The following is a 19,536-nucleotide window of genomic DNA, read 5'->3' as shown; positions in this document are numbered from 1 at the left end:
CTTTCCCACGAAAACAAAAAAAGTTTGTTTAGTTAATCAGTTAACCACGCTATTAGCGGAGGGAGGGGGAGATGGAACACGCGGTACATACTTCAACAGCTCCAGGACAAGGCAGTGGTGTCCCCTGAAATCAAAGCTGTTTAGGACTTTGATGACGTTGTAATCTTCATTGCTGTCCTCACTCTGAAGTTCCAGAGCTATCTGGAGCTCCATCCTCTGCAATGTTTCTTCCTTGGAGCTGCGCAGAGGAAGTCCACAAATTAATAACTTACACTTGCTTAAGGGACACCCAGAGGCAAATGCTATTCAGAATTAATAATTAAATATACTTTCACCAGGTCTAACGGCATTGTGAGCTAGAGTAGCGTTCTCGACTCTCATTGGTACCATACGGGGCGCAGGAGCTGGCGTAGGGTACCCAATAGGATTTGAAGGTGAAGAGCCATTCAAATTGGATTGGTCATTCGGGAAAACTAAATGCAAACGCCCGTTAAAACAACGCGTTTTCGTTATAACGTGGTTCTTCAACACTTTTTACACAATGCAGAATGTGTCCATTGTAACAAGAAACGCGACCATTACAACATGGAACACGCACATTCTAACAAGATACGCACCCATTATAACACGGAATAAGCCCATCATGACGTGGTTTGTGAGTAGTCGACAACAAAATACTTTTTTGAGCTGCACTGTTGAGCGGTATGATACAGTACTCGGAATGATAAAAGTAACGTGACAGCATAGCCTCATTATGAGACCTCCTTTGCCAGTAACAAGATATAGTAATAGGTTTTACCCTTTTAACTGGCACAAAAACTGACACCTTTATTCAAGGCATCATGTTTGCAATAACCACAACACAAGCAGTCAAAATGCAAACAAAAGAGACAACTCTGATAATAATATGCACTGTCCTTGAATTTGATTGGTCCACACCCGAGACGGCTTTTCTTAGAGCCTAGTCTCCACTCTTCTGGTCCAACACCAGTGGAGACTAAGCTCTAAGAAAAGCCGTCTCGGGTGTGTTGAGCTCTGTCGTCCCGACAGGTCTGTAACTTTCACCTGAAGACGGCCGCTTGCATTGTGGCCGAAACGTCGTGAGAATTTTATTGTATTATTTTATTATTTTATTCTCTATCTACGTGACATTACCGAAAGAACCAAAGAAGGTGTCAGTTTTTGTGCCAGTTAAAAGGGTAAAACCTATTACTATAGCATAGCCTCAGTTATTGGTCTCATCATCTCACAGTGTATGCATACATTGCATCTCGCCAAACTTTATTGTTACATTATTTATGGAGAGATTCTTTTCGCTCAATGCTTTTTCACTTAACGCGGAACTTTTCATGAATGTATCTACAGCATTAAATGATGACTTACTGTAATGTGGAGGTAATCTTGTAGCAATGGGATGTTTTGGCCGATACCAGTTCACACTGTGTGTGTATGTATTTTAAGCTTTAGAGACGAAAAACCAGAGTACCTAGAAGGAATCGATGCAGAACAGGGGTAGAAGGTACACACTCCACACACGATGGCGCCCGAGTCAGGAGCCGAACCAAGGCCCCCCTTCTCGCTGTGAAGCATGAGTGTCACCACCGCATTGCACGGCAATGGACTTAACAACGTCGGCCTCGTGATGGCACGTCTCTGAAGTCTTACCTCGACGGTGACACCAGGATCTTTACAGCTACCAGGGTGTTCCTCTTGTGGTCAAGGCACTGGATCACCTGGCCTTGACCTCCTTCCCCAATCATCTTGAGCACCTCATAGCGGTAGTGGAGGTGATCATGTCGGAACTGAACAAAAGGTACAATCATTTAAACTGACTATTGTTAAAATCAGAACGTTTAAGAAGTGAGAATGTAATTTTAACAAAAACATTTGCTTGGAATTATGAAGTTATTTTAACCATAATTTGGAATGCTCAGATGTCTGCTGGCTGAGTCACCCTTAAAAAGAGCTTCTGAGCTCAATGGGCTTTACTCGGGAAATAAACTTCTGATTCAGATGTGTGCGGGTGAGTGCATTGGTGAGTGGGCGAGTGGGTCGGTGAGTGATTGAGTGGGTGAATGAGTGAGTGAGTCAGCAAGTGAGTGCGTCTGGGAGTGGGTGAGTAAGTGTGTGAGTGGGTGTAATTATCGAATGCTTTGATACTGTCTGCTGGCGAAGATTCCCTTGAAAAATTGCTTCTTATCTAAAAGGGCTTTACTCGGGATTAAACATTCTGATTTTGAAGCGCGTTGGTGTGTGCCCTGGTTGGTAATTCAGGTGCAATAATAAGAAGCCACAAACCCCGCTATCTCTGGGCCCTGTGACCGCCCCCAAGGCTGTAGTTTTGTGGTGAGCCTCACCAGAATGTAATTACGTTCGTCGTCATCATATCCATGCCTGTTGCATCCCTTGCGTTTGTTGTCGAGCGCAAAGTACCACACTTCTTGCATGGCTGCGAGCTCCAGCTTTTCGCGGTCGGTCAAGTGAGGGCCAAAGTGAGCCAGGATTTCTGTAGGCACGAGGAGAATAACAACAACAGGTGTGTGAACCAAACTTTTGAGCAATTTATAGAGTAAATATTTCAGGATTGGGATGTTTTTGCCAATCCCAGCTATGTATGTTGAAATTCTTTTGCACCGCATGTAGCCAATGGTGCTAATCAACAGTGTGGGGGAAGGTTAATAAACTAACCACGCAAATAGGTTCCACACATCTGTTAGAACCATTAACAGACTGCGAGACAAGAAGGCTCACATGATCGAGTCACTCACCTTTCTGAAGAGATGCCGCGACAACAAGATAATACCGACCACATTTAAACTCACATCTGCTTCTGTCACTTAACCCAACTCTAAACGGATCTTATTCAGAGCTAGCCTTTCTCTAATCTCAGAGAGGATAAGACTACTCCGGCTTGAACTTGATAATTTAGACAAATGTCTCCTACAATCACACTTAACATTAACAGATAAAATGTCCGCATCTGATTGGAACCTTGTAGATAACATGACTGCTTCTTCTGCCACAACAATGTCTTCCAAATGCAAGGTTAACCTTATTGCTAAATTCAATAACTTGTCAAAAAAGAAACCAGATCCACACATAAAAAAGACTGCTATTAATCAGAGTAACAGCACAATCTCCGATAGCCTAAAATCGGTACTAGCTAGAGGGCTGAATTTTGCTGTCACCCTCAAACACATCCCAGTGGATGATATAAAAACCCAGGTAGATGTAGCCCTCAAAGGCTTGGGACACATCCCGACAGACGTGGCAAGATTTAAAATTGCCACCATCTTTAAAAATGCTAAGAATCCTATTAATAACATCAGCAAGGACGAGCGCTCTGAACTCACCAAATTAAAAAATAGAGAGGACAAAGTCATCCTCTCAGCCAACAAGGGCAATGCTACTGTCGTCATGGATAAAACCACATTCAGCAACATAATCCAGGACCTTCTTAATGATAGCAATTACACCAAAATCAACAAAGATCCGACCAACTGCCTGGCTTTAAAAACAAACAATATCATTACCAATTCGACTTCTCTAATCGAACCATTCAAGCAGTTCTCCCTAAAACCTTCTGCTAATAGACCACCCAGATTATATGGTCTTCCAAAAATCCATAAAGAAGATACTCCACTTCGACCCATCGTTTCCACTATCAACTCACCTCCCTACAAACTGGCCCAATTTCTGTCTGAGACCTTGCTTCCATTCACGGGCAAGACTACCTCAGCAGTATGAAACTCAGCTCACTTTATCTCTCTATTCAAAGGCATTTCACTGTCCCCAGATGATTTGCTCGTCAGCTTTGATGTAGTCTTTCTGTTCACCAAGGTTCCTGTACCTGACACCTTAGCAATAATTGAAGACTTGGTCCAACATGGACTGAATGCTGATGTACCAACTTTGGTTAGGAACTGCCTTACTAACACTTCCTCTTTGTTTTTTTCGGTAAAGTCACATATGGATAAAATAAAATAAATGACGACGTTTCGATCGCAACACAAGCGGTCGTCCTCAGGCGGAAAAAAAATGCATGCAGCAGTAGAAACGCTGAACCAGCACTTACTTCACCAGGAATGGTACTTTCTACAAACAAAATGAAGGTACCCACATGGGTCCCCCCTTATCACCAGTGATAGCGAATGTTTTCATGGAGAAATTTGAAACTGATGTCATCCAGACATGCACCCAACGTCCTTCCTTGTGGAAGAGATACGTAGATCACACTTTCGTCATTTGGCCACATGGCCTGCCAACATTGAATCAATTTCTCAACAACATAAATTCCATACACCCATCCATCAAATTCACCATGGAAGTGGAGAATGATGGTAAGCTACTAATTCCTGGATGTTTTGTTTGAGAAGAGACCTATCTAAAACCTAATTCCCACCACCATCCGGCGCAGAAGAATTCCCTCATCAAACCACTACACCATAGGGCCACTGCATTTGCAACCAACACCACCAAGCCAGTGAACTGAAACACGTACACCAGACTCTTAAGATGAATGGGTACTGGGACAGCATTATTCGCAAAGCTGTTTCTCCAACCATGTAGAAACAATCCACTGAGACGCCTATCAAGACCATCACTTTACCATACATAGCAGGTGTTACCAAAAATATTTCCAAAATCTTAAACAAACACAAGATCCAAGTCCGATTCAATACAGTACACAAAATCCGTGATCTAATCCCATCCTGACATGCAATATCCTGGAGTCGACAAACTGAGTTGTACCTGCGGTAGCAGTTACATTGGGAAAACGAATTGACATGTCGCGGACCGTGTTAGCGAACACAAGGCAGATCTGAAACATCGCAGAACCAATACCTCTGCCGTGTCTGACCATTGTTATAACGCTGTGGGCTCGCGTGATATTGTTTTTTTCCGAGACCAAGGTACTCTGCAAACCTTCAGGTAACTATCAAAGGTTTTTTCATGAAGCCATCCAGATATACAAACATAGACATAACTTCAACCGAGAAGATGGATACAAATTGAGCAATCATTCGATGGATGTTATTAACTAGGTAAAGCCTTAACTGGTTGTGGTTGTTTCCATCACACGCGCCAGGTACTAGTAGATTTTTCAGATTTACTTTCCCACCATGTCCCATACTCAGCTTACCACTTCTACCTCCGCCTACGTCCCCCCCCAGCCTCACTTCTTCTCCCCCTAGCGCTCACGCAGCTCCCCTCTCTCTCCCCCGCTTGCTCCTCCCCCCTTTCTTACCGATAACCTCTTGCCACAGCAGCTCTCTCACCTACTTCAGCATTTTATTATTGCTGTGGTTGTTCCACCTGATGAAGATTGATTGTGTTGCGATAGAAACGTCGTGATTTGTTTTATTTTATTTCTACCTAGGTGACATTACCGAAAGAGCGAATGAGTATAGATATTAGTTGTCAAACTTGATGATTTAAACGCGGATAGCTTCAGTGGTTTCCTAATATTGGAAGAGCATTCAAGATGGCCGCAGAAGCAATTCTGAAAGCGTTTGATGTTGTTTCAGTACTGAGGCCAGAGCACAGATAATTATCCCCGTGCAACATGGCCACCATGAAGTCCCCCATGTAACATGGCAACCATGATGCAGTCTCTAATGCAACATGATTACCATATTCTTGGTTCTTTCGGTAAAGTCACGTAGAAGGGAAACAATAAAATAATAAAATAATACAATTCTCACGACGTTTCGACTGCAACACAAGCAATCATCATCAGGTGTGAAAACCACAGCAAGAAAATTTCAATTTTTCTTGCTGTGGTTCTTGCTGTGGTTTTCACACCTGATGATGATTACTTGTGTTGCAGTCGAAACGTCGTGAGATTTTTATTGTTTTATATTTTTATAATTTTATTGTTGCCCTTCTACGTGATTTTACCGAAAGAACCAAGAATATGAATCCCTGCAGCCACGAAAGCTTTAAATCAAAACATGATGACCATTAAGTCCCCCATGTAGCATTGCTATCTTGATATCACCCATACAATCACCATAAAATCTCTCATACACCAAAGGCACTGTGACGTCCCCCATGCAACATGGCCATCATGATGTCCCACTATTTACCGTGGCCACTGTGACGTCCCTCATTACTGTTCTTACCTTTCGGCGATTTGCTACAGATGGAGCCGGTGCCGTCTGAGGACAGCGCACTCCACGTGGTGCAAGACGTGTCGTTACTCCGAGCCTCTCCAGCTCGGCTCATCTACACACACACAAAGACAAAGGTCCACCACATAGGCTTGATTAAGATGTTGGAGCAAGTGCAGAAGGCGAGCACTGAGCCAGCATCTCTGAGATCCTGGGCTCCACAATCAAGAGGGTCCTGCCGAGATGTTGTCGTTTCTCAGCATTGGAATATTTGGCCAATATCAGATGCCATGCTTGGATTAACAATGAAAGATGTGTGGATTTTGAGGTCACACGCAGGGATTGTTCAAATTGTTAAAGAGTGATTGGGGATCGGGCATGACGAGCCATGGCAAGGAGGGACAACAATGGCTGATAGTGAAGAATAATAACGGAGCGGCAGCCAAGGAAGGAAACACATCGGAGAGGAGAGCCACCAGAGAGATGGTGCGACAAAATCGGCGCTTGGCGGATTATTCCATCACAGCATTTGAGGGGTAGCAAGGTCTCAGGGAGGAAGGCATTCTCATTCATCAGTGGATAGATAATAGTGCTGTAAATGCTCACGCGTAGACAGGCAGGCACACCAACAGGATCTCAGAGACACACTCTGATAGACATACACATACTCAGGCGGACAAGGAGAAGCACATCCAGGTATACAGGTAGGTGACAGGTAGGCACAAGTCGAGGGGAAAACACACGTCCACCCATATTTTACCACACGAGTTGAAGAGCCACACGTACCTCCATGGCAGCAACTTGCAGAGTAGGGTGCTCAGAGCTCACTGCGTTTCTCGCACGGTCCGGGTCTCTGCGTGGAGAGCGGGAGACGCAGGTGAGGGTCACACAAAACCGATGGTGTGCGACAATACTCATGTCTAAACACGCGTCATGTCACAATGCGGACTCTCATCATCAACACGGACTCACATCATCATCACAGACTCACAACCTCACCACTCACCCACAACACGAAACACAACAAAAACAACAAAGACCGCCATTTGCCACTAAGCAGCAGCAAATGCCAGGCCAGGTGCACTTTGAGACCACGTGAAATGCTGAAGGCTCACTGACAGGTCACAGGTCAGACCCAGGTGCCAAGAGTTGACTGACTGAGATGACTGTGCCAACGTGCTACATTTCAGCCGCCCAGGTCAAAGGTCGTTGTTGTGAGCGTCGCTCCTTTGTTCGGACACCAGCAACACCGCGACAAACACCACCACTAGCACCACCACTAACACCACTACTAACACCACCACCACTAACAAAGACAGATCCCCCGTATAGCCTGAATATACTGTAGGGGCAATTTCTGCTAGCGAGCACCTATAAAGGTCGGCATGGCACACGAGGGGGTGGGTGGCTAACACCATGCCTGGCCGCCTTTGTCTCCCTAGCGGCGATGTTTACACATCGTACCAGGTATTCATTTGAGGCTGAGTCTACCTAGGGGAGGCCCAGGACCGGTTCAGATAATCGTTGCTGGTGTTGGCCGTGAGCGGAAATCGAACCCGGGTCGCCAGGTTTGTAGCGCAGCACGTTAACCGCTACACTACCGCTCCCCTCAACTAACACCACAACTAACACCAGCACTAACACCACTCCTAACACCACCACTAACACTACGAACCCTACAAACACCACCACCAACATCAACTCCACCACCACCAACACCACTACCACTAACACCACCACCACTAACACTACCACCAATAATACCACCAATAATACCACCATCACTAACACGACCACCACTAATACCACCAACACCACCATCACTAACACCAGCAACAATACCTCGAACAACCACCACCACTAACACCACCATCACTAACACCAACACCACCATTATTAAGACCACAAACACCACCACTAACACCACCATCACTAACACCACCACCACTAATACCACCAACATTAACACCACCACTCCTCCTCCTGCTAATACAGGACACCAAAGACAACGATCCTCATAGAGCCTTAACAGGCTGTAGGGGCAAGTGCTGTTAGCAAGCAGTACGTATGAAGGCCGGCACGGTAAACGAAGGGGTGGATGGTTAGCACCACGCCCGACCGCCTTTGTCTCCCCAGTGGCGATGTTTACGCATCGCACCAGGTACTCATTTGAGACCGGGTCACTGCTACACACAGACTCACACAGACCCACACACACGTACACAGACTCACACAGAGAGACTCACACAGAGACTCACTTAGAGAGACTCACACACAGACTCACATAGAAAGACTCACACCACCACCGCCACCACTCACCCACAGCTCGGTTCCACGCCTAACGGCCAAACTGCCAGGGGAAGCACGTGGCGCGAGACGCGGCGTGGTGTAATAGCCATTAGCTCCTCCCCCTCACCTAAGCTCCTCCCCCATGCTCCTCCTTTCCCCCCCTGCCCCTCCCCCTTCACAACCCCCCCCCCAAGCATCCCCCCCCTCGCGACCCCCCTTGCCCCCCCTGGCAACCCCCGCCCATGCTCCCCCTCAAACCCCCCCCCCTCACGCCCCCATTGCCCACCCCCCTCCCCCCGCTGCTACTTACAGTCAGGCAGGGGGCGAGTGGAGGCGGCGCGCGCTGTGGATTGTGGGTGGCGAGCGGCTGATTTGGTTTCCCGCTCACGGCCACCGTCAGTGGCTCGCGAAAGCTTCTGAAGCGGCGGCTCGCTGGGCCTCCTCTACGTCGACTCAGCCTGAAGGTGAGAACCTCGCGCGGTGTGCACACATCAGCAGTGGCGGCGGTGGTGGGGGGAGACAGAGGAGGAGGCGCCTGGCCCACAGCCGTCACGTCCTAGACGCCTGCTGAGTTCACGGCGCTGCTTCAAGCAGAGCCCGGCCCTGCTGCTGCTGATGATGAGGCGCTGACGGTGGAAACCGGCCCCAGAGTGGCCCTCGTGTTGAGCCATAGCTGATGAGAGGCACTCCCAGACTGCCGTGTGTTTTTATCCCTGGAGGGACGGGTTTGTTGTGGATGCGAATCGCCTGCTGCTGGAAAAGGCATCCACTAGAGGCCGCTATATAGAGGTATTTGGTCTACTCTTCCACGCTGGTCCGGACGTGTTGGAGCAAAGTGGCCATGCCCACACTTTACCCCACCACACGCAGGGCGTTAGCTCGCTGGATTTGCAATGCAGAGGTGCAGGTTAGATTTCATTCCCACTCACACCCACCGACACTCACTCAGCCACCCACTCAGCCACTCTCTGGGCATCTATGAAAAAGAGCTTCATAGCTCATCGGATTCCTCCAGCAAAAACATACTGATTCTCACCCACCCACTCAGCCATTCACCCACCCACTCTGGCACTCATCCACTCACCAATTCACTCAGCCACCCACTCGGCCACCCACTCAGCCACCCACTCTCTCACCCACTTCGTCACCGGTCACCCACTGCCACCCACCCACTTGGTCACCGGTCACCCACTGCCACCCACCCACTTAGTCACCGGTCACCCACTGCCACCGGTCACTCACTCTGCCACCCACCCACTCTCTCACCAACCCACCGACTCTCTTGCCAACCCACCGACTCTCTCGCCAACCCATCCACTCACCCACAGGGAGACACAAGGAGACAAGGGGACCCACATGGTGTGAGAGTGTATCAGCATCATTGTGGTTGTTGTGGTGGTTATGTTGGTTGTTATGGTTGTGGTGGTTATGGTTATATTTGTGGCAGTAGTGTTTATACTTGTGGATATGTAGCTGGTGGTTATGATTATATTTGTGGTTACGGCGATTATGGTCACAGTGATTGTGATTATATTTGTTGTGGTTATAACCCGCGATGTATTTCGTCGAGGATGGATGCCGCCGCGTGCAGGAGTTGGGCGAGGCGGGAGTGAGCCACCTGAAGCGCCCTCTCCGACGGTGGTGAGCCGCCGGGCGGCCGGGCAGTGAGCAGCTCGGCCGTCGTCGCTTCTCCTCCCCCTTCCGGGGCTGCCAACCCCAGTGGTGTTGAGTCGTCCTCCTCTTCCACTGGAGCCCTGGTACGAGTTTTTCTTCGCGTCTCCATTATAGCGATTCATCTTACTATTTGGCTACTTCTGACGCCAGTTGTAGTGGGTGGAACGGAGAGCGAGACTTCTTACCGAAAGAACCAAAGAGTATGAACTTATATGGTTTATTTCATCTATTTTTAGTGGTTTGCTACCATTCCCTTTGCACTCCTATCGTTTTTGTATTGTTTGTTGTGACGTTATGACCCCGTGCCCCCTACTGGCACATCTTTGATCAAAGAGCTTTATAGCTCATTGGATTCCTCCAGCACAGAATCAATACCGATTCTGATGAGACCGGAACGAACACGTTTGAATCGAATCGCGTACTTCGCTTTACTAAAATAGTTGTGGAATCGATTTTTGTGGAATCTGTTCTAGTGGAATCGAATCATCGATATTAATTACAGAGATTCACCATCGATATTAATTACAGACATTAATCAACGACGTCGCTAGGAGTATCGTGGTGCCGCTCTGCAAACCTTCGGGCTACTATCAAAGGTTTGTTCATCAAGCCATCCAGATATATAAACACAGACATAACTTCAACCGAGAAGATGGATACAAATTGAGTAATCATTGGAAGAATGTTATTAACCAGGTAAAACCTTAACTGCTTTATGGTGTTGCCTTAACTTTCCGCATCTCTAATTTCTTAAGCTTCCCACTCCCAGCCCCGCTCTCTTCAGCACTCCCCTCATACCTCCCCTCTCTATCTCTCCTCCCTGATCCTCCCCCCTTCTCTTACCTATATAGTCTCTTGTTTACAGCAGCTCTTTTGCCCACGTCGGCAATTGTTTCTTGCTGTGGTTTGTCCCACCTGATGATGGACGCTTGTGTTGTGCCCGAAACGTCGTGATTTAATTTATTTTATATTTTATGCCTATGTGACTTTACCGAAAGAACCAAAGAGTATAGCCCAAGAGAGTTTGTGTAGGTTGGAGCGGTAGTGTAGCACAGTAGGGGGCACAGGTGGTGCATCGGCCAGTCATCTCAGTCAAGCAACCAATGGCAACCTGGGTCTGTCTGTCTGTGACCTCCTGCTGCCAGCGGGCGTTCGACGCTTCATGTGGCCTTAACCTGCACGTAGCCTGGCACGAGCGCCGTGGTGACATCTCCACCACTTCGTGGCGAATGGCGGTTGTTGTTTATGGTCGTCTCGCGATTAGCACTACGCTGCACTACTAACCCAGCGACCCGAGTTCAATTCCCGCTCACGGCCAACACTGGTGACGATTCCGTTCCTGGGCCTCCCCTTGGTCAACTCAGCCTCAAATGAGTACCTGGTGCGTTGTGTAAACATCGCCACTGGGGAAATTAAGGCGGCCGGATGTGGTGCTGGCCACCTACCCCCCTTCGTGTATCAAAGGTGCTGCTCGTTAACAGCACTTGCACCCGACAGTCCTGTCGAAGGCTACATGGGGGATCTTTGTCTTTGTTTGGTGGTGCAGCTGAGGAGGCGCAACTGCACGGCGAGTACCTCTACCGCAAGGCGCAGGAGGCCAAGAAGGTCCTCGTAGAGGAGAAGGCGCAGCTCAAGAGGGCGCTCGATGGTAACGGGCGGCGAGACGGATCTAGAGATGGGCTCGCGACGACAAGACAGACGAGAGACAGCGAGACAGACTAGAGACGTTGAGACACGCAAGACAGACTAGAGACGGATCTAGAGACAATGAGACACGCAAGACGGACTAAGATGGGACAAGACGGTCTGACAATACAGGCGAGAAGACAACCGCGCGTTGGAAAGCGTTTCCGAATGAATCCATGCGTGCGCATGATTTTTCTTCCTTGTTAATTCTCCCCTGCCCGCCCCCCACCCACTGCCCCCTGTCCCCCTGACGTCGTCACCGAAGAAAACCTGGTGCTGCCTACGGACCTGCGGTGGGAGGCGCTTGAACTCCAGAAGGCCGTGGAGTTCGACCAGGGAGGGGAGGGTGATCTCACATCCCTCACCATCACGTCTCCTCGCATCTCTCTCTCTCTCTTCCTTCCCGCGAGACTCCCGAGGCAGAGGGATAAGCGTCGCGCGTCTCCGCCCGCTAGACACGCCGAGTCGGCGCGCATCCCCGGCTCGCCGTCGGTCCTTCCTGCCAAGCGGTGGCACCGTGTTTTGCCGCGGAGGTTCGCGGTTCGAGAACGGCGGGCCCTCAACCCCCCCCCCCCCCCCCCACCGGTTTAATGGGTTTAATGCCGCAGTTGCGTTGACCGTAAATACTGCACGGCGATTGCTTCCCAAGTGGACTTTGAAAAATCCCGTGGCGTGAACGTGGAAAAAGAGTCGGCCGTGTGTGTGTGATGGCTGGCGTAAATTTTTGTGGAATGTCAAATGAAGGCCGTGGTCACCACATAACGTGTGCTTCTGGAGCAGTCTTCCTTCTGGAGCGGTCTTCCTTACAATATTAGGAAGCCACTGGAGCTTTGCACTTTTAAATCATCGTCTAGATTGACAAACTCATTTCTTGAGAACTATTGTGGTTAGTTTGTCACACTTCCGATTACCACGGTTGGCTACGTGCTGTAACAAAGAGGTTTAACATGCACTGACGCACTCATTCACTCACTCATCATTTTACTCAATTTACCCACTCACCTGCCATATCACCCACCCACTCTTGCAATTGGGACTCATCCAGGTCTCATTATTGCTCAGCTCGCTACACAAAATCAACGCGATCACTGCAGAGTGATATTCTCAACCATTCCTGGTCGCTCCTTCCATCCATCCACCCACACACACACCTTCACTCACCTGCACGGTGAAGTATGGCAAATGATAACCTACCCTCTCCGTCCCCCCTGCCCCATCTACCACCTCTTTCTATCCACCCCCCCCCCCCCCCCGTGTCAGTAGGAGTGAGCAGCCACATGGATGACGAGTACCGCTGAGCCGGCGTGAAGGACCCACACATCATGGCGACGACCTCACGCGACCCCAGCTCCCTCCTCAAGCAGTTCATCAAGGTGCGGGCACGGGGTCACAGGGGCTACAGGGTTTGGGGTCACACGAGGAATGTGGGTCCTCGTGTATTGCATGTGTACAAGCGCGCAAAGACAGAGGTCCCCCATATAGCCTTAACAGGTTTTTGGGACAGGTGCTGTTTGCGAGGGTGTAGGTGGCTAGCACCACAACTGGCCACCTTTATCTCTCTGGTAATGATGTTTAAACACCGCACTAGGTACTCGTTTGAGGCTGAGTTGATCTAGGGGAGGCCCAGGACCAGTTCAGATAATCGCCACTGGTGTTGGCCATGAACGGAAATAAACCTCGGGTCACTAGGTTTGTGGGGCAGCATGCTAACTGCTAAATTACCGCACACACACACGTGTTCTCTATCGGCTTTAGAATCAGTTCCTTGCACCTCACACGAGTCGTGTCGACCAATCATCGGGCTTGTGCAGTGTGAGACAACTCGCATCCGTTGAGTTAACCAGAAGAAATCTGGTTGTTGATGAAAGGTGGAGGCTGTGTGGGGGGGGGGGGTCGTAAGTGGTGGAGCGTTGGACACTTTGGTTTGGTGCATGCAGCTTTTGTCAACTTCATTCCTCGCGATTCAGTCCGCCTTTTCGCGATGACCGATCCCTTCCATTCATCGAAAATGTATCTACTGTAGCACTACGCACGGTCGGTGGTCACGGAAAGATGTACCATTGGGGGCGCCACTGTGGCGAGATGTTAACTCCCTCACCTGGTATACAGGAGGTCGCAGGTTCAATCCTGACCCTGATGCCTGCTGTATATTTGGAGTTGCGTGCCTCTTTCCGAGGAGTCGCGTGGATTTCTCTCCAGGTCCTCCGGTTTTTCCCTCCGCATTTAGAATCAACGTCCGTTTAAGAGTATTTGGCTGCTATAAATTTCCACATGGCGATAAGCCACTTAGTTGAGCTATGATTTGTGGCCAGGTCGCTTCTGGAAAAGAGCCTGCATAGCTCAGTGGGTCTTACCTGGTAAAATAAAAATAGTAAAGTTTTTCCAATGGTGCATCCCAGTTGTGCCAACACGGGGTTTGGCGACCCCGTATACCGGCACGGCTCGGCTCGGCTTCCGCAATGGAAAAAACAAACAACACAACCCGAGTCGGATACAGTGGGGGGGCGGGGTAGTGGGGGGGGCGAAAGCAGCGTGGCCGGGACGGACGCCGGTGGGAAGAGCGGACTCGGCGTGTGACCACTTGCTGTCATGTTACCACACCACCACCACCCTCCCACCACCACCGCAGGAGATGAAGCTGATCCTGCCGAACGCTCAGCCGATGAACCACGGAGGCCACAAGCTGCAGGCGCTGGTGTGGGCGTGCTGCGCCAACGCCGTCAACGACTTCATCGTCCTGCATGAGCACCGCGGTATGCCAGGCACGCGCACGCACCGCAGTCGACAAAGCTCCCCCGTGTAGCCTTTAACAGGCTGTCAGGGCAAGTGCTGTTTGTCGAGCGACCTACGAAGGCCGGCAGGGCACACGGCGGGGTGGGTGGTGTGGTCATTACCGCATCTGGCCCCTTTTGTCTCCCCACTGTCGATGCTTGGACACACCGGAAATCGAAGTCAGGTCACCGGATTTGTAGTGTAATGAGATAGCCACTCCGCTCCCGCTCCCCGGTGTGATGCATGGTGTGACGTGTGTGATGCGGTGCAACAGACGGGGATGGAGGTGTATTTAGCTGTGCGTACGATGTGCGGTGTGTAGTATGACGCTGCAGACATGGAATTGTGGTGTTTTAACTGTGTATGTGGTGTGATGTGGTATGATGCCGCAGATGGAAGGGCAGTCTGTTTAACTCTCCAGTACAGTCTGTGTGACACCTCTGGTGTGTCTAACTTTCCGGCATGCTGTTCATGTGACACGTGGTACGATACCACGGTGTACTTGACACTCTCGAGCGTGGTGATGCGGCACGACATCCGGACGTGGACATGATGTCCGAGGCATTCCAACACCTCGTGATGCACAACTTCACGTCGCGACTCGGAAAGAGGGTGCGTGCGGGCACCGTGCCAGTCTCACCCACATCTTCCTCCCCCATCCCCAAAGCACAAAGATCCCTCGTATAGGCTATAACCCTTTCTCATTTCCATGATGTACATATACGTCGTCGAAACGGAACCGTAAGAAAAACTCAAGTACGTCTTCTGACCTGAAGACATACCTTTTGCTCCCATAAGACTATGCGGGAGGGCGTGTGGCACAGTTTTGTTCCATAGAGTGCCGGTCGTGTCACTACGGTTCTCTGCGGTGAGGGCAACGCCTTTTAAAAACAGCAGCGCTACGCCTCTATAAATAAAATTAACGCCGAGCCGCTCGCGCGTACCGAGATTCAGCGGTGAACGTGACACCTACCACCCGGCAACTTGCAGATGTCTCGGAATGGGAAAGAGTGAGCAGACTTTTGGGCCAGGTGCTGTGTGTCCGCCTGTATATTCGGAGTTTGCATGTTCTCCTCCTGGTCACTTTGATTTTTCTCCGGGTCCTCCGGGTTTTTCCCTACACATTTAGAAACTTGAATTTCGAGTATTTTGCTGCTATACATTTTTATGTGAAAAAGAGCTACATAGCTCAGTGGTAAAATAAAAATAGTTTCGTTTTACTTTAGTTTTCGAGCAACAGCACAGAGTTTTTATTTAACGCCATCTCTGAAGCTGAAGGCGCGTAATGTTGTTCATTTGCTAATGCATCCGCAGTTTTAAACAGGGTGGCCGCTGGCCTCTAACTGGCAAACGTCTGCGAGGACACGTAATGAGAGTCCAGCGCCATCCGTGTGACTTGCCACGACCCCTCCCGTGACTTCTGTGCCCCCCTTCCCCCCTCCCAACAGGCACAACGTCTACAAGCGCGACGGCAAGGACATCGAGTTGAAGGAGGTGGGACCGTGATTCGAGATGGAGCGTAAGTCTGCCTGACACATTGTTACTCGTCTCCACTTTACACCCCTGCAGAGGCGGTGGAAATTCCACATTCCTTGTGGACTTCCCTACGAAGTGGTTGTAAATTTTATCGACCCCTGAGAGGATGATGGGCTGAATGTAAGAGTCTAGCCTCGGGCTAGGTGGCCCGCGGGTGACTTGTAGAGCGGATCGGAACTTGAGTCGGTGGGGTCGCTGCTCTGGTCGCATTCGCTGTACCGTGACCCGACTCGCATTCCCCCACCCCGGATGCAATGTGTAAATTCAAAGATGATCGGACGTAATGCTGGCCACCCACACCCACCCCTTGGTGTGCCGTGCTGGCTTTCCTACATGCTAACACACGAACAGCGCTTTTCCCACGCCATCTGTTAAAGGCTGCATGGGGGGGATCTTTGCTTTTGTGTGTCGCGCAGTCTATGAGATTAAACTGGGCACGCTGGACAACGCGGCCACCGCCGAGGTGGAGTGGCCTTGGCGACCGTACATGAACACGGCGAAGAAGAGGAAGTTCCTGAGCGTGGAGTGAGGGAGGGGAGCGACTTCCCCCCCCCCCCCATGGGCCTGGGGGGAGGGGCATTGGGGGGGGGGGTTTGTCTCTGGAAAGCCGGAGTTGGAGTCGAACCTCGCGGCGCTCTCCGCCGAGGCTCGAGACGTTGAGGAGAGGTCGCCGCGTGGATAGGGCAGTGCGTGAATCGCTGTTCCAACCGTCGTCACACACGTGCATCATACGCGTCACACACACATTGCGGATGTACATTTATCAAACACAAACATGCACATCGTCGCATGCGTCGCACACAGAAGCACACAATTGCACAAAAAGACAAAGGTACTCCGTATCGCCGTTAACAGATTGCTGGGGCAAGTGCTGTTAACGGGTAGCACCTATGATGGCCGGCATGGCACAGAAGTGGTTTTGTGGCCAGCCCCACGTCTGGCTGCCTTTGTCCTCCCCAGTTTTGCGATGTTATACACACCCCACACCACGTACTCAGATGGCTGAGTTCGTAGTGCGCTAACTGCTGCACCACCGCTCCCCAAACGGTGTACATACACGCGTACACAAAACGAAACATTAACATTTATTTAAGTAACAAAAAAGAAAATACCAAGTCAGGCAGATGGAGAAAGTGGCGTGTCGCCGTGCACAGCACCGCTCTCGTAGCTACTCACCTAGGGTGGGAGCTCTTGGCTTCAATGCCACCCGGGATGTTTAGATGTGAAAACCTGCCATAAATAATATTTTTGGGAAGTCACAAGCGCCTTAAGTTGCATCTCATCTCGACCATTTTAATGGGCACCCCCCCCCCCCTGTAGCTGTCCCCCTGTGCCACAAAATAAACTAACAAAACTAATCTCTTTTTATTTTACCAGGTAAGGCCCACTCAGCTGTATAGCTCTCTTTCAGGAACGACCGGGCCACAAATGAAAGCGCTATAAAGTGGCTTGTCACGCAGAAATATATAGCAGCCAAATACTTTTAAACGCATGTTTCTAAATGTGGAGGGAAAAACCGAAGGACCCAGAGAAAAATCCACGCGGTCACGGGGAGAACATGCAAACTCCAGATATACAGGCGTCGGGATTTAACTCACGACCTCTATACCAGGCGAGGCCCCAAGGTGAATCAGCACTTGGCCTGCGAGCGGGTATTATTAGTCTGTCAGTAGGGGGTAATGATTCCGGATTTCGGTCTCAATTGAAACTGAAATCTGGAACACTTTTGTCATATTTTGCTCGTATAAGTGTGTTCATAAAATACAAGTTTGGTCATTGAGAGAGTTATAAATGTCCTATACGCATTTCATGTTTATTGTGTTTATTGTATTTAATGTATGAAGAAAATACAATTTTGTATATGCTACAGTATGTTTCACACGTTATTCAGTGACACTGCATATGACGGGCAATGTTTGGGGCAATCGGCCTTCAACATGGAAAATACATAGAGGCCACATGACCCGTGGCCACCGCCACTTCAACCGTGGCCCCACCACTTCAACCGTGGCCCCATTGGCACGTTGATGTGTGGCTCTGCCTTCACCTGTGGTGAGAATGAGACCAGAAAAATTACAGGAGGCCGACCCCATATGAGTCCGTCACGCTCTGGATCTCACTAATGGGACGTCGGATGAAAATAAAACATGGAAGCGACAAGTTTCTTCTCTGGCGAGGACATTCCCACAAGATTGCCACCTTTCCCAATTAATGGAATTTGCCCCAACATCACCCTGATCCAAACCAGCGGGAGCTGAAATCTTCCAGAAGGTTCAGGATTTATTGGTACAATCGTTCGGATGTTGGTGTCCGCATGGACTTGCATTTAAAACCCCTGGTCCGCTTGACGTCTTTTAAACAATACCTGTGGTCGGGTCCGCTCCCCCACCTTTCTATCCCCTGCTTTTTTTTATAACCGGTGTAGTATATGTTGACGGTGTGTGCGTGTATCACAACGCGATGTAACCGGGCCCTCGAATTGCCTCAAGAAATGAATAAACAACACCTGTCGCTTTGCTGTTGTGATGTCACCACGAGGCGCCGAATGACGGTGGGACGGCGTCGTCGCACTCGTCGAGTGGACAAGGGCTCCGTGAAATGACGGTGCGGATTGCGCCAAGCGTATAGAGGTCGCCGATTGCACGCCGCTGTGGCTCAAACACTCGTGGGTCCACCTCAAAGTTCCTGTGCCCATTTGAACCTCATTGCCTGCGATGATGCTGCTGCTGCCATGGAAGAACACACGTGGCGCCCTCTTGTCTCTCCATGTTGTCTTTCACGTCCCATCGCAGTTTTCAGGTCACTTGATGTTTACAGCCTCCGGTAAGGAGGCAGTGAGGTTCAGCCGCTCCATTTTTCTTCCTTTAGTGCACAGTACCGTACACGGATACGGGCACAGTACGACACCGTAGCTTTATTGATTGTTCAACAAAAAAGACCATCCCTCGCCCAATCTAGTTACCTATACGGTGTAATATATGGCGAGACATTTGTTAACGTAAAAAAAATGGAACTGTAATGCTGAAAATTATACTCCATGAAACTCGGGGTTTTATGGAGTATCTGAGGGCTTCTCAACGCTTCATGACTCGCCCCCACTGATGCCCTCTTCTCCCCACTACTACTGACGATTGTATGTAGGGTGTGTAGGCATTTACTTCCGACTGTTGTATGTAGGGTGGTGGTGGTGGGAGTAAATGAGATTTAAAACTGGGTGCTTAACTTGAACTCACCACCACTCACATCATGTATGCACTCATCCGCCATCTTGCTCACTGACCCTGTTTCCGTGTTGATGGTGTGAGTCCGTATTGATGCTGTGAGTCTGTGTTGATCATGTGAGTCTGTGTTGATGCTGTGAGTCCGTGTTGATGGCTCGGGGGCACGGTACAGAGGGGCAGTACAACTGTAGAGTAATAGTTGTTGTCCAGCAGCGGCAACTGCGGTGGACGGGGAGTACACACGC

At 49.7% G+C, this 19,536-nt stretch overlaps 1 protein-coding gene and 1 long non-coding RNA gene across 3 annotated transcripts; both read left to right on the top strand.

Moving 5' to 3' along the window:
* The first annotated feature begins 8,938 nt into the window (after positions 1–8,938).
* On the top strand, positions 8,939–15,167 carry LOC142922541 (U3 small nucleolar ribonucleoprotein IMP4-like). 2 transcript variants are annotated; one of them, XM_076063332.1, is made up of 4 exons: positions 8,939–10,159; positions 11,623–12,108; positions 13,026–13,135; positions 14,392–15,167. In XM_076063332.1, the coding sequence occupies exons 3-4, from the start codon at positions 13,085–13,087 to the stop codon at positions 14,563–14,565; spliced, it is 225 nt and encodes a 74-aa protein (XP_075919447.1). In that variant the 5' UTR covers positions 8,939–10,159; positions 11,623–12,108; positions 13,026–13,084; the 3' UTR covers positions 14,566–15,167. The 2 variants fall into 2 exon arrangements, with proteins under 2 accessions (XP_075919447.1, XP_075919446.1); XM_076063331.1 differs by having other exon boundaries at positions 11,623–12,295.
* Positions 15,168–15,573: 406 nt separating this feature from the next.
* On the top strand, positions 15,574–18,586 carry LOC142922518 (uncharacterized). Its single transcript, XR_012940116.1, has 2 exons — positions 15,574–16,053; positions 16,487–18,586. It is a non-coding gene; the product is annotated as an uncharacterized LOC142922518 (long non-coding RNA).
* The last annotated feature ends 950 nt before the right edge of the window (positions 18,587–19,536 follow it).

The sequence above is a fragment of the Petromyzon marinus genome, unplaced genomic scaffold, assembly GCF_048934315.1.
Source record: "Petromyzon marinus isolate PM22_M1 ecotype Great Lakes invasive population unplaced genomic scaffold, UKy_Petmar_22M1.pri1.0 PM_Scaffold_1, whole genome shotgun sequence".
Classification (NCBI taxonomy): Eukaryota; Metazoa; Chordata; class Hyperoartia; order Petromyzontiformes; family Petromyzontidae; genus Petromyzon; species Petromyzon marinus.
Note: the sequence above shows the minus strand (reverse complement) of the source record. Positions and strands in the feature narration are given on the sequence as shown.

What these genes read in the sequence shown, in the direction of transcription:
- LOC142922541 (XM_076063332.1), top strand. Translation starts at nt 13,085, where the DNA reads ATGGCGACGACCTCACGCGACCCCAGCTCCCTCCTCAAGCAGTTCATC. An exon ending in TCCTCAAGCAGTTCATCAAG is followed by an intron (nt 13,136 to 14,391) that starts GTGCGGGCACGG and finishes CCACCACCGCAG; the next exon opens with GAGATGAAGCTGATCCTGCC.